Source organism: Mus caroli, unplaced genomic scaffold (genome assembly GCF_900094665.2).
Source record: "Mus caroli unplaced genomic scaffold, CAROLI_EIJ_v1.1 scaffold_8270_1, whole genome shotgun sequence".
Taxonomy (NCBI): Eukaryota; Metazoa; Chordata; class Mammalia; order Rodentia; family Muridae; genus Mus; species Mus caroli.
This window is the reverse complement of record NW_018391095.1, coordinates 26,747-42,060: the sequence shown is the minus strand read 5'-3', so window position 1 is coordinate 42,060 and position 15,314 is coordinate 26,747. Positions and strand designations below refer to the sequence as shown.

At 35.9% G+C, this 15,314-nt stretch overlaps 1 protein-coding gene across 1 annotated transcript; it reads left to right on the top strand.

Moving 5' to 3' along the window:
- The first annotated feature begins 10,903 nt into the window (after positions 1 to 10,903).
- LOC110289006 (olfactory receptor 6C6-like) lies at positions 10,904 to 11,934 on the top strand. The gene has a single exon (XM_021155217.1). The coding sequence runs from the start codon at positions 10,920 to 10,922 to the stop codon at positions 11,850 to 11,852; it is 933 nt and encodes a 310-aa protein (XP_021010876.1). The 5' UTR covers positions 10,904 to 10,919; the 3' UTR covers positions 11,853 to 11,934.
- The last annotated feature ends 3,380 nt before the right edge of the window (positions 11,935 to 15,314 follow it).

Genomic DNA, 15,314 nt, shown 5'->3' with positions numbered 1-15,314 from the left:
GCATCTCTTGACCATGGCAACAGTGTTGAGTTTGGTGTCTGCAAACCCAGCTCCCCAGTTGGTCCTTCAATTTCTGTTCTATGTTTTTGTCCCTGTTCATCCTTTGGACAGGAACATGTCTGGGAAAAAAAACAAAAACAAAAACCTTTGAGATGTGTGGGTGGTTCCATCCCTCAACCAGGGGTCATGCCTATCTACTTGAGGTGGTATCAACAGGTTCAATCATCCTTGTTGGGTCCCGAGAACCTCAGGTTTCCCTGGTTTCTGGTACACTCTAATGGCTATCCTCAATTCCTCATCCCCCCTGCTAGGTATATTTGTTCCATTCCCCGACCCTCTGTACCTCTCTCACGTCTCCTCCATTTCCTGATACTTCTCCCCTTATTTTCTCCTGCTTCTCTCTCCTTCCCAGGTCCCCCTCTCCCTCCCACAATCATCCTTTCCCTCCCTCACTGCATCCCGATCTTCTTTCTCTCTATGCTCCATATGGTCTGTGGGTTGTATCATGGGCATTGTGAGCTTTTGGGCTAATATCTACGTATTAGTGAGTACATAGCATGTGTGTTCTTTTGTGTCTGGGTTACCACACTCAGGATGATATTGCCTAGTTCCATCCATTTGTCTGTGAATTTCATGAAGTCATTGTTTTTAATTGCTGCTTAATTTCTTTAAGTGTTTCTCAGCCACTAGATATTCCTTGGTTGATAATTCAAAAATTGGCCATATTATCGGTCACAAAACAGGTCTCAACAGATATAAGAAGGTTGAAATAATCCCATGCATCTTATCAGATCACCACAGACTATGGCTGGTTTATAAAACAATATAAACAACAAAAAGCCCACATACACATGGAAGCTAAACAATGCTCTACTCAATGATAACTTGGTCAAGGAAGAAATTATGAAAGAAAGAAATTTGTTGGGGCCAGCCTGCGGCTTTCATGTCTGGGTTCAAGCCTGGGATGCATCTTGGAACTGAAAGGAAAGAGGGAATCTAGGCGGGTAAACAGAGAAATGGAGTCAAGACTGTATTCTGATCAAGACTCAACTTTAATGTCGGCAAACAGGCTTTATAAAAAAGAGGGGAAGCCCATTCCCAGTCACACAAAGTTCCTTTGAAGTTGTCAGATCAGCCTTTTAGTAGGAACCTGCGAAAATCACGGTTCCAAGTAGATCTTGGAGAACAGGTCGACATAACGATGAACTTTTATGAATTAATGCTGTTTAGATAATTTAATGATTCTATAAAATTTCTGATTTGATTAAAATTTTAGAAAAAAATGTTTTAAGATATTTTCTTAGTTGTTTTGTTAGAAAGATCTACTAAAGTTAAATTCAAGCATATAATGGGTCCACTTCCCATAATAGTAAGGAAAGGCTGCATAATGATGAATATAATGAGCTTTCATAATCACACTAAAAAGATAAATAGGCTTGGAACAAATTTGTGCTCAAGGGAAAACATTTAAATCCAAGGATAAACCCACAGGTATACACTGTGAAAAGGCAAGGCCATGCAAAACTATTACTTGAACTTAAAATGAGCATATTAGAATGAAACACTTTCTTGAACTTAATATTACCATTCTTCTGGAACTCCCATATTATATAACATTTTATCTCTGAGGTAATTTTCTAAAGTACTTTTTATCTAAGAAGGCATAAAAAGGCCAGAGAAAAGAATACAGCTATTTGTTGGATGGTTTGGCTTGGGGAGCTCTGCCCCATCCTTCCATCTATCCATTCATCTAAATGTATATATCCATTTGTCTATATGTACATATGTATGTACATGTATATATGTAAGCATACATGAATACTTTTGGAATATATTAAACAGGTGGTTGGGCCAAACAAAAATATCGACGTGTTAATGTGTAAAGGAGAATGTGAATGAAAATATAAATGTGTGAATGAATGTATATGTGTCTGTGAATATTTGCCTGTATAAACATTTTAATTCTTTTCCTTCCCTTCTTTTCTGATTCACAAAAAGTTAACCAGCCTAGCCAGAGAGGCTTCTGGCTGACTAGACAGAGAAGGGAGTTATACAATAAATTATTTACTTAATTCCCTGATGCTAGGCAACAGTTGTTAGTCACCCAAGCCATTTTTAAGTACAGAATAAGTGGGAGTGTTATTAGGAATTTTTAGAAATTATCAGCAAGCAAGATAAGTAGGGTTGAGTTTTAGTGGGCTTAGAGGAAGGAGCAGCGGAGGAGAAGAGTGAAGCTGCCATGGGATAGAAAAGAACAAGAGAGGAGAAAGGAGAGTCGCCATGGGCTAGGGGCCAAGAGAATGTGGTCCAGAGGAATGCCTGTTTGACGCTGAGAGCAGTCCAAATAAAACACAGAAATTAGTAAGGAGTAACTCAGAGTTGTTGGTATGAAAGTGGATTCTAACAGCATGAATGGTTGGCAGTTGCCCAGCTATTGTGATGCTTAAGGCATATTTAAAAATATAAAGTCTATGTGTGTCTTTCATCCAGGAAAATAAATTGTCTAGAGTGAAAAGAAATGCTGTCCTGGATTGTATTAATAATTTTCTACTACATATGTCTGGAAACCATCAGTCTTTAAAGCTACCTCTGAGACCATGGTCTTTAAAACTGAATCCAGAGACCATCAGTCTTTAAAGCTACCTCTAAATCCAATGCTTTTCCCAATTCAAACCATTCTAAGCTGGACAGGCTCCTGGTATAAAGTCTTTCTATAATTGAATGAAAATGAGGGCACAACATACCCAGACTTTTGGGACACAATGAAAGTAGTACTAAGAGGAAAGTTCATAATACTAAATGCCTTCAAAAGGAAATAGGAGAGTTCTCATACTAGCGATTTAAAAGAACACCTGAAAGCTCTAGAACAAGAAGTAGCAAACACATCTGAGAGGGGTAGACTTCAGGAAATACTAAAAAGTCGGGGTTGAAATCAATATATTAAAAAAAAAGGAGAAAAATGCAAAGAATCAACAATACCAATGATACCAATAGCTGGTTCTTTGAGAAAATGAACAAGATAAAAAAACCCTTAGTGAAACTAGTTAGTTTCACTAAGGCAGAGAGGGAATACCCAAATTAACAAAATCAGAAATGAAAAGGAGACATAATGACAGACTGGAAAAATTTAACGAATCATTAGGTCTTAGTTCAAAACCCTGTACTCTACAAAATTGAAAAATCTAATGAAATGGATGATTTTCTAGACAGATACCAATTACAAAAGTTGAATCAAGATCAGGTAAACTATCCAAACTGACGTGTAAACTTTAAAAAAATTAGAAGCAATCATTAAAAGTCTCCCAACTAAAAAAGGTCCAGAGCCAGATGGTGTTAGTGCAGAAATCTACTTTTGAAGCACAGCTAATTTCATTACCCCTCCGACTATTCCACAAAACAGAAACAGAAGGAACATTGCCAAACTCATTCTATGAGGCCACAGTCACATAAACAATGATTCAACAAGGAAAGAACAATTCCCTTTATGAACATTGATGCAAAAATACTCAATAAAATACTTGCTAATTGAATATAAGAACACATGAAAGACATGATCCACCATGATCAAGTAGGCTTTATCCCAAAGATGTAGGGGTGATCCAATATAAGAAAATCCATTAGCATAATATACCATATAAACTACGTTAAAGAAAAAAAAACCACAGGTTTATCTCATTACATGCTGAGAAAGCCTTTGAATAAATACAACACCCATTCATGATAAGATTTTTTTTTTAAATCAAGGATAGAAAGCATATACATATACTGAATGAAAGCAATATACAGCAAACCAATATCTAACATCAAATTAAATGGAGATAAACTTAAAGCAGTTTCACCAAAATCAGGATCAAGACAAGATTGTCTCTTCTCTCTCTCTCTTCAAAATAGTACTTAGCAGTTTCACCAAAATCAGGATCAAGACAAGATTGTCTCTTCTCCCTCTCTCTTCAAAATAGTACTTGAGTTCTAGTTCTGGAAATAAGAGAACAAAAGGAGATCAAATAGATACAAATTATAAAGGAAGGTTTCAAAGTATATCACTATTTGCAGATGATATGATAGAATACCTAAGCAACCCCTAAAAGAATACCAGAAACTTCCTACAACTGGTAAACACCTTGTACAAAGTGGCTAGGTACAAAATTAACTAAAAGAAATCAGCAGACCTCCTTTACAGAAATGATAAGTAGGCTGTAAGAGAATTTAGGGAGACAACACCCTTCAAAAGCCACAAATAATATAAAGTATCTTGTGTAATTCTAACCAAACAAATGAAAAACATGTTTAACAAGAACTTCAAGTCTTTCAAAAATTAAATGGAAGAAGACATCAGAATGTGGGAAGATCTTCCATCTTCATGGATTGGTAGGATTAACAGAGTGCAGTTCCATCAAAATTACAACACAATTCTTTACAGTCCTTCAATTACATATGGAAAATCAAAAACCACAGGATAACTAAAACAATCCTATAGAATAAAGACCTTCTGGAGGTATCATCATTCCTGACTTCAAGCTGTTCTAAATAGCAATAGTAAAAACTGGATGATATTGGTACTAGACATGTTGATCAATGGAATCAAATAAAAGACCCAAAAAATGAATTCACACACCTACATGATTTTAGGCAAAGAAGTCAAAACTATACAATGGAAAAGGCAGTGTATATTCACATCTTCAAAAATGCTGCTGGTATAACTGGATGTCTGTATGTAGAAGAATGCAAATAAATCTATATCATCCTGTACAAAACTCAATTCCAAGTGGATCAAAGACCTCAATGAAAAATCAGAAACATTAAATTTAATACAAAAGAAGGTAGAGAACAACTTTGAACTCATTGTGACAGGATAAACTTCCTGAATAGAATGCCAATGATTTAGGGACTAGGCTCAACAATTAATAAATAGGACCTCATTAAACTTTCTGAAAAGCTTTTATAAGGCAAAGGACACTGTCAATGGGACAAAATAGCAGCCTACAAATTGGTCAAAGAGCTTCACCAATCCTATATCTGACAGAGGACTAATATTGAAAATATATAAAGAACTCAAGAAGATAGACACTATCAAGAAGATAGTTTCCCAGAAAACTGAGAATAATTCTACCCCAAGACCCAGTTATACAACTTCATGGCATATACCAAAAAAAGATGCTCCACCATCCCACAAGGATGCCAGCTTAACTATGCTCATAGCAGTTTTCTTTGTAACAGCCAGGAACTGGAAACAACCTAGATGTCCCTTAACTGAAGAACAGATTAAGAAATGTGGTTAATCTATGCAATGGAACACTACTCAGCTATTAAAAACAAGAACATCATGAATTTTGCAGGTAAATGGATGAGACTAGAAAATACCATCCTGAGTGAGGTAACCCAGACCCAAAAGTACATGTATTATATGTACTCTTATATATGTACATAGTAGCCATAAAGTATAGGATAACCACACTGCAATCCATAGACTCAAAGAAGCCAAATAACAAGGGAGATTTGTTTAATCCTTCTCAAGGGGAAATAAAACTGATATTGAATGTGGACAAAGGGAGGGAATTGGGTAGAAGATGGGATGGGAAAAGGAGTTTGCAGAAGTTGGATGAGATATAGGGAGAGCAGAGGGAGAAAGAACAGAAATCAGTGGTGGGTATGGAGGCACATCTTTAGTATGTGCCAGATCCCTGGGATAGTGTAGAGGGTTAGGGGCAGGCCCCAATGTGCTATTGGGTAGACTACAGTTGAGACTCTTAGTAGTGGGGGATATGGTCCTGATGTGGCCACTTCATGTAACCAGGTAGAACTCCCAAAGGAGAGCTAAGGGCAGCAACTCATTCAAAACCTGTGAACCAAGATGTATTCTGTTTACAAGATGTGCAGGGGAAAAGATAGAGCAGACAGGGAGAAAATGGACAACCAATGACATGCCAAAATAAAGACTCATTGCACAGGCAAGTGCCACAGACAGGGCCTAGTCGGCCCCCCTCAATCCGTGGGAATTAGGGGTTCTGGCAGATGGGCATAGAGTCGGCGAGAATGGGGTGTCAAACAGACGTGACACAAGGGAGTGTGTGCTAGATCTGAATGTAATGTCCAAACGAACATCAGACGTTTTTATACAGAAGAAAACCAAGAAAAGCCAGGCAAACACATCCACCAAGTTACAGTGACACAAAACAAAAAGAATGCATATATCAAAAGGTTGTAGGAACCAGGCCGGCTGAGTTTACCACTTAATTAAAAAGATCAGCTAAATACTGGAGCCAGGTGAATGCTCTGATGTAATGCTAGTCTATTGTTAGACCCACCACCAGGGGTTCTTCAGTAAATACGTGATTATGTTATTTCTCTGAGCCTAGTGAAGAAACCTGCACCAAACCCACCTATTTCCTAGGTTATTGTGTATTCCCGAGTTTGGGTGTGACTGGGCTATTGTCCTAAGTAAATACTATGCAGATTAGCCCTGAGCTTTTCTAGCTCTGTTCTTTGTAATGCCTGATTATTTTCACTGTCTCTACTAGAAGTGAATTTGAATGTTACTGAATAGGTAACATTCTTACTGAATTCTAAGCTCTCTGTTGGCTCCAAGGATTTTCTATGAACCATTGGAACACTGGTAGAGGCTTAGCTATGTCAAAAAATCAATCCTTAAAGGCACTTATAATAAAACAATTCTGAAAGAGAGCATGTGGATCAATACACTAGACTAACAGGACAGGGTTTGAGTATACTGGCTATGGGAATCCCAAGGTTCCAGGAGGCATAGTTTCCTTGAAACTATTTGCCTCATGAGTGCTTTCAGGCCTTTCGGCCTGTCAAGCAGACTTTACTGGAGTGGGCATAGCAGGCAAGAACCAATTTCTGACACTATTAATGATACTCTGTTATACTTGTAGAACAAAGCATAGCTTAAGGATTCTTTGAGAGGGTCTACCTAGCAGCCAACGGAAACAAATAGAGACCCACAGCCAAACATTAGATGGAACTACAGAAGTCTTGTGGAAGAGTTAGAAAAAGGATTGAGAGACCCAAATTAAAAGGGACTCCCTAGAAAGACCAACAGTGTCAACTAACCTGGACCCTTGTGGGATCCCAGAGACTAAACCACCAAAAAGTAAGCATGGTCTGGACCTAGGACCTCTGCACATAGGTAGCAGAAGTGCAGCTTGGTCTTCCTGCAAATCCCCAACAACTGAATGAGGTCTGTCCCTGAATCTGTTGCCTGCTTGTGAATCCCGTTCCCCTTGCTAGGCCTCCTTGTCTGCTCTCAGTGAGAGAGGATATGCCTAATCCAGAAGTGACTTGATGTGCTAGAGTGAAGGAGGGTAGGGATGATCCTGGGGAGGATCGCCCTTCTCAAAGGAGAAGGAGATGGGGTGATGGATGATGAACTGTGTGAGAGTGTACTGGGAGGAGAGAGAGTCTGATATTGGGTTGTAAAATGAATAAATAAATAAATAAGTTAGTTAATTAAAAATTGATGAATAACAAGACACGACTCTTTTTTCACCCTATCTTTTTACTTTTCATAACCACTTGAAGTGAACACAGATTTTTATAACCATACTTTCAAGTGGGGATATATAATAATATTCATATTTTGTAGCAATCTGTTATCAATACTCTGAAAGCAATGTTGAAAAATTAAAAGCTGTTAACATGTGTCCGAACATGTGTGCATGTACATGCTTGGTTAAGGTTTACTTTTATAAAAAGAACTTCTGCATCACAGAATTTAACAATCCCTTAGGAAACATGTTTATGATTCTCAGTTACCCTGAGAATTCTTGTTGTTATGAGAATTTCCTGTAGACAGTAGACAAAAAAAGAATCCTCCATAGTCTCATGAGATTGGTAATTTTCACATAACACTTCGTCACATTCATCAGTTTAAAACACTTGAACTGCAGGAAACTGTGAAAATGAGAGTGATGTGGTAGGCTTTCATAAAAATGTGAGATAAATTAGTCAAATGTATTTCTAAGAGAATATTTATTCAGCATGTATTTTGTGGTAGAATGAGGTGCATGTGCAGAAGGGCGGATCATCTGTGCTTTCTATGCAGAGGGATGATGACCTGTTTTGAAGTACAGAAAGACTGATCAAGTCTGGGAAGAGAGCCTATTGGAAGGCTGCTGAACAGTCAAAGGTTTAGTGTGTTTTACCATTTATATTTGATTTGTGGATAATTGTGCAACATTAGTAGTCAATATAATCACGATGTAACAAGGAAAGAAACCTTGAAATTTTAATAATCTAACATTTCATTGAACAAACTGAAAATAATTGCATTCATTAACTTGTATCATTTTATTCTGTAGAGACTTTTTAAACCATAAAAATCCACCGTAAATGTCATTGTGGAGGCAGTGCAGGTCAGTGTTTTTGTGCAATGGAATTATCTTTCATGATGGTGTATTTGTACCCATGTTGTCATTGGGAAGCCTTCTGTAAACAGGAACATTTTTAATATTTCACATCCCTCTAACATGCACCTATGGACAGTATTTTTCATAGGATAGTTTTATGACTTATCAGAAATGACAAATGAAGGGAAATACAGACTTTAAAAAAAACACTTTTGAACTATTACTGTCCTTTGATTTACTCAGATTTATCTGTCTAGATTATAAACTAATATTTCAATTTCCTTTTTAATGGTATGCTATAACAACTTTTTAAGGTATAGTACATTTCTTTTCTCATATAATACATCCCAACCACATATTTTCCTCCCTCCCCTCCCAGCTCCCTCTTACCTACTCTCTTCTCTTCTCACCATCAAATTTCCCTTCAGAAAAAGATCTAGATTCCAAGAGACAACAACTAAATATGACAAAATAAGATACAATAAGACAAGTTGAAAGCTCACATATAGAGACTGGACACACAACCCAATAAAAAGAAAAGAGTCTCAAAAGCAGGCAAAAAAAAAGTCAGAGATACACCTACCCCATCAGTTCCTCTTATTTGTATCAGATATGATCGACTAAACTCTCCTGTCATTGGGAAGACTTCCTGAATTTGCTTTTTTTTTCCTTTCTTTTTCTTTTTTCTTTTTTTCTTTTTGCCACTTTGTATTTTATTTGCTCTGCTTCTAAACAAAATCATTTGCATTAGAAGTTCATTGGGAAGAGAGGCCCCTTGGTCTTGCAAACTTTATATGCCCCAGTACAGGAGAACACCAGGGCCAAGAAGTGGGAGGGGGTGGGTAAGGGAGCAGGGTGGGGGTTGGGAGAGGGTATAGGGAACTTTCAGGATAGCATTTGAAATGTAAATGAAGAAATTATCTATTAAAATTGAAAAAAAAGAGGTTAAAATATTTGAAAAGTTTCTTCTAATAGACATGATCTTACATAGCATCCATTAAATTTCAACTTTGAATGTTTTTTAAAAAGTTTATGTAACCCAGGAAGAGATTTTATTTGGATGGTTTTCTAAATCTTATTAGAAGAAATGTGTAACTTGGCTTTTAGTAAGATTTTTTTTTTCCAACCCTGTCTAAAGTCTTGATGCAACCGAAATTTCAAAGATATGAAAACAATCTTGTTCATTTCACCACCTGTCTCAATATATCTTTTAATATTTTAATACTATTCTGAATTTATTCTGTAATATTTAAAGCTACTTGCCCCATGCAATGTATGGGGAATAAAAATAAGTGTATTTATATATATGTAGTTCTCAGAAAAAAAAACAATTATTTCTATTAATTTCAAAGTGGCCTGATATTTCAATAATATTATTTTGTTAAAGGTGTTTGTATATTCAAGTTAACATATTTTCAGTTTTAGTTGAGGCATTTTTAATTAGTTCTTTGAGAATTTGACAAGGTGAATTGAGATGGGCTACAACAGGCCTGTTCCCACCTCCTCTCAGATCTTCTCCTTCCCCACACATCTAAATTTGTGCTCCTTGTTTGCTCTTGCTTTTAACATATCAAGTCCGTTTGCACTGCCTATACATTTCAACTCTAACACATTGTATGAAAATAATGTGCATTATCTGGTTTTTATGCATTTGCCAATTAGGCATACAAAGGATAATAAATACTGGTTATATCCACAGGTTTAAATCCTTATTGCAAGATTTAAAAGAAATCTTTAATTACTGCGAGATGCAGATGATATATTTACAACATATACAACTTTTAGAAATGAAGTGGTTGGGCATGTGTTTCTGAAACATCACAATTCTAACTGTATAACATGTTAGACACTACTGTTATTTTTCTTGACCCATCTTTTCTCCCCAGTCATGGTTTGAATTAGAGGTCAGCAATAAGAAACTATACAGCACTTGCAGTGTTTCTCACAGAAAATGTCACTAATACACCCTAGGATTTGGAGTGCTTCTAGTTTTTCCAATTATTTTTGAAATACCTGGTCACACTATGTTCTTCACTGTGCTGGCTGCTTAAATGAACCTATTATGGAATTTCCTTCATTATAATGATTTGTGTGAGAAATTTCTTTTTCTATTATATGTACAATGCTATCCAATAGGAGAGGACTGGTAGTTATTGGAGCCATTGTGAATAACACAATTTGGTAAGATCATTTTCTATCTCAATGGCCAAATAATGAGATATTAATGAAATTAAGCAATGTTAAATATTAAATATGCACTTTAAAATGTATTTGAAAGATAACCACAGATGAAAATTCATGAAACTGAAACTATATTTCAAATGAAAAATATACTTCTATTAACAGAACAGTAGGGTTGGCTCAGTTCTGTATATTAATTGAATCTGAGTTCTTGAATACAATTGTGTTACAGGACATGTTCATAGAAGGACATGTATACTGATGTCTAAAATAATTGAACATTGCTATTTTATGGCAGAAAAGGAAAAATAATTTTTCCTAGATGTGATATAATTTTTATATTTTCTATAGGTTTGCAGGAACAAACAAGAAATGAAGAACCAGTCAGGAGAGTTAGAGTTCATTTTACTTGGACTGACAGATGACCCTCAGCTACAAATTCTGATTTTCCTGTTTCTGTTTTTCAATTACATTTTGAGCATGATGGGGAACTTAATGATCATCCTCCTCACCCTGTTGGATCCCCACCTCAAGACTCCTATGTATTTCTTCCTCAGGAATTTCTCCTTCATAGAAATTGCATTCACCACAGTGTGCATTCCCAGGTTCCTGATAAGCATTCTCTCAGGAGACAGAACAATTTCCTACAATGCTTGTGCAGCTCAATTATTTTTTGTATTCCTACTAGGGTCCACAGAATTCTACCTCCTGGCTGCCATGTCCTATGATCGCTATGTAGCCATCTGCAGACCACTGCACTACCCCATCATCATGAATAGCAAAGTGTGCCATCTACTGGTCCTCAGCTCCTGGGTAACTGGGTTCTTAGTCATCTTCCCTCCTTTGCTCTTGGGGCTCAAACTGGATTTCTGTACTTCTGGAGCAATGGACCATTTTCTTTGTGACCCTTCTCCTGTCCTGCAGCTGTCTTGTACAGACACAGAGTTAATAGAATTGATGACTTTTGTCTTAGCTATTATGACACTTATCATCACTTTGATCTTAGTTATCCTTTCCTACACACTCATCATCAAAACCATCCTAAAGTTCCCTTCAGCTCAGCAACGGAGAAAGGCCTTTTCCACCTGCTCCTCACACATGGTTGTTGTCTCCATTACTTATGGAAGTTGTATCTTCATGTATGTTAAAACATCAGCGAAAGAGAGAGTGACTTTAAATAAAGGTGTAGCTGTGCTCAACACCTCTGTGGCTCCCTTGCTAAACCCTTTCATTTACACCCTAAGGAACCAGCAGGTGAAGGATGCTTTCAAACATATGCTTCATAGATTTTGTACAAAGCAGTGAGACAAGGCTTAGACATAAACAACATGCTGTTAAAACATCAATGATTAAATGACAGCTTTTCTCAGTTGCATTGGTTGTGATCTGAGCCATTTCACTGAGTGCTTAAGTCATGTTAACAATGTCCTCTGTAGATACTCATATTGTCTTTTATTCCAGCACATCTTCCTATGTGAGGAATGAGAAAGTCTTCTTCAATCAAAATCCTAAATTTTATACATACAGATATATTATCTTCTCATATTTTTGTTTTGAATATTTATTCAACAGAAACTTGCTATATTTAACAAGTTAATTAACCTATTTTACTTATTGACATTGTAAGAGACGCTGATTGAAAATAATATAATGTCAAGTAATTGAAATTGTCAGAGCATGGTGAGACTTGGGTAATTTGAATGATGAATGTAACATACCAGGATAGAAACTTTACTCATGATGAAGCCTGGAAACTGAATAAAGGAAATATTTAAGAGTGCTGTGGTGAGTTACATAAAAGATGCCAAATAATTGGGATTCTGCTGTAAAACACTCAATTGAGAATATGGTCTTTTGTTAGATAAGTTAAATGATATTTGCTGAAAACAAAGTATGAGTTCTATGCTAATAATTATATTGGTTTATAATTTTAAATGTTGAAGATGGTAGTCAACCAATACAATTTTATTTATTATTCATGAATATGCTGATATGGAGAAATTTCTAACTATCAAATAAAATTTGTAAATTCAAATCTCTTAATTAATTTATATTATGTCAATGTTCATAAATTAATTATTCATTTTACAACAATAATGTAAAATTATTTTAAACCAATACATTGGAAATATGCACACATCCATGTGTAAGACGAGGTCACTACAGTAAATTATTCCCTTTGTCACTTTGTGACATGACCTCTTTCCAATTGGCAGTTTGTGGTAACTATAAATTCATCTCACCTTTCTAAACTTTCATAAGAAAGAAACAGAACAGAAACAGTGTATATCTAGTCTTTGGTGTCTGTAGCTGAATGTGTTTCAGTTCCCCGTTGATTCTCCATGCATATGTTCTGATCTTCGTGGCCATTATGCTTTTTCTCATATCCAATTTCCTTCTATCTCAAGAGTTTGCAAAATTCATTTCCTGAACACTCAACCAACAAAAATGAATAATTCTCAATGCGTGAGAACAAACTTCAGTTCACAAAAGCTTCTGTCTTTCTTTTTGCCATTATAGAGAAAAATGAACACCTACTTATTAGGAAGCAACTTCTAATTTTAAAAAGTTCCATTAAATATTGGAGATTCCATTCTCAAGGCAAAGAAGCTTATTACATTTTCTCTGGTGAATAAGGTTGAAAACTTCAAATAGGGCATATTCCACATTTTGACACTCCTTTTAGGACATCAGCTGATAATTAGGGCTCACTTTGTTTACATTGCTTACAACAGGTTCTTAGAGTCAATCCCTTTTGAAGCAGAGTAGAGGGGACCTCTGAAAATTGCCAGTAGACTGTCTTAGAAATTAGACTTAAAGATTGTGGTTTGAGCATTTCCCAAAACATATTTAGAAATCCTAAATGCCCTATGGAACAGGAAAATGATCTTTATTCTCCTTTCTGTCCTCTATTGTAAATTCTCTAATCTTATCCCCAGGTCTATAGCAGACCACTTGCAGGACTTGTTCTTCTTCTCTAGTACCACTCCCTGGTGACTTCTACAAACCTCCTTGTAGACCTAGAATTCCTCCTTCCTGTGGACCATCTCATCCCCACCTCACTTCTAGCCCATCCTTATTCCTTCTTGTCAGCACTCAATGCTTAGAATCCTAGTAGCTCCTCATTGCCACACAAATTAACGTCCCAGAACAATTCTCTATCAAGCAATTCATAGCCACCACATTCTCCTAAGACACAGAGGAAAAATGTCAACCAAAGCATGAAACACCCATACAACAGACAAGTACAGGTGTCAGCACCTAGAAACCCAAACATTACAAACCCGAATCCTATACCAGTACAAAAATGCAATCATTAATACCCAAGACAGTATTTATCCAAAAGAACCCAACAAATCTACTGTAGTAGTTCCTGAGAAATGCAATTTACCTGTAATAAAGACATGAATTTCAAAATAGCTATTAGGAATATACTCAAGTTCCTTAAAGACAATAAAAATAAGTAAATAAATCTCTCAGTAAAGTCTATGAAAATAAAAACAAACAGTACAAGAAATTAGGAAAACAGTTAAAGACATGAAAATAGAAACAGAATCACTAATGGAAACCCAAACTGAGTTAAAACTATAAATGAAAGTTTTAGGAAGTCAAATAAAAGGTTCAGAGATAAGTCTCACTAACAGAGTTCAGAAATGGAAGAGAAAATCTCAGAGAAAATAGAAAGATGGATAGATAACTCAATCAAAGAAAATGTTAAAATAAAAAACAAACAAACAAAAGATAAAACACAAAACACCCCCAAAATCTGGGACACTGTGAAAACACCAAGTCTACAAATAGTAAGTATAGAGAAGTGAGAAAAAAACAAAAACAAAAACAAAAACAAAACAAAACAAAACAAAAAACGGTCAATTTCACAGAAAATACATTCAGTAGCAGCATGGAAGAAATTTAGCCTAACCTAAAATAGAAGGTGCTTATCAAGGTACAAGAGGCATACAAAACACCAAATTGACTGGACCAGAAAAGAAGAACCACTCCACACATAATAATCAAAATACTAAATGCATATAACAAAGGAAAAATATTAAAAAGTTAAAGGTAAAAGCCAAAAGCATATCTATAAGAATAAACTTGACTTCTGAAGGGAGACTCTAAAAGTCAAAAGGGCCTGGACAAATATGCTACAAAATCTAAGATATCCCAGATGCAGCCAGCCCAGACCAATATCCCAGCAAAACCTTCAATCACAGTAGATGGATAAAGCACATATTGCACAATAAAATGAAACTTAAGCAGTATATTTCTATAAATCCATCTCTACAGGCAGCACTAGAAAAAAATCTTCAGCCTGGAAAGGTTATCAAGACGCCTTTAACAAAGGGATAAAAAAATCTCAGACCAATAAATCAAAAGAGGATAAAAACTGACACCATATCAAAATAAAAGGAATCAACAGACATAGATCAATGATATTTATCAACATCAATGTTCTCAATTACTCAATAAAAAGACACAAACTAACAGGATGCCATCAAAACCAAGATCCATCCTTTTTCTTCTTCCAAGAAACATGCCTGAACTTCAAACATAGGCATTACTCAGAGTAAAAGGGTGGGGAGAAGAAACAAGCAAACCAGTGTAGTGGTTTTGCTATATTACAAAAGAGAATTTAGACCAAAACTAATAAGAAGAGATAAGGAAGGACACTACATTTTCATAAAAATTCCACTAAGATGATATGGCAATTCTAAACATTTATGCTTCAAACACAAGGTCACCCAAGTTCTTAAAACACTAAAAGAA

What these genes read in the sequence shown, in the direction of transcription:
- LOC110289006 (XM_021155217.1), top strand. Translation starts at nt 10,920, where the DNA reads ATGAAGAACCAGTCAGGAGAGTTAGAGTTCATTTTACTTGGACTGACA.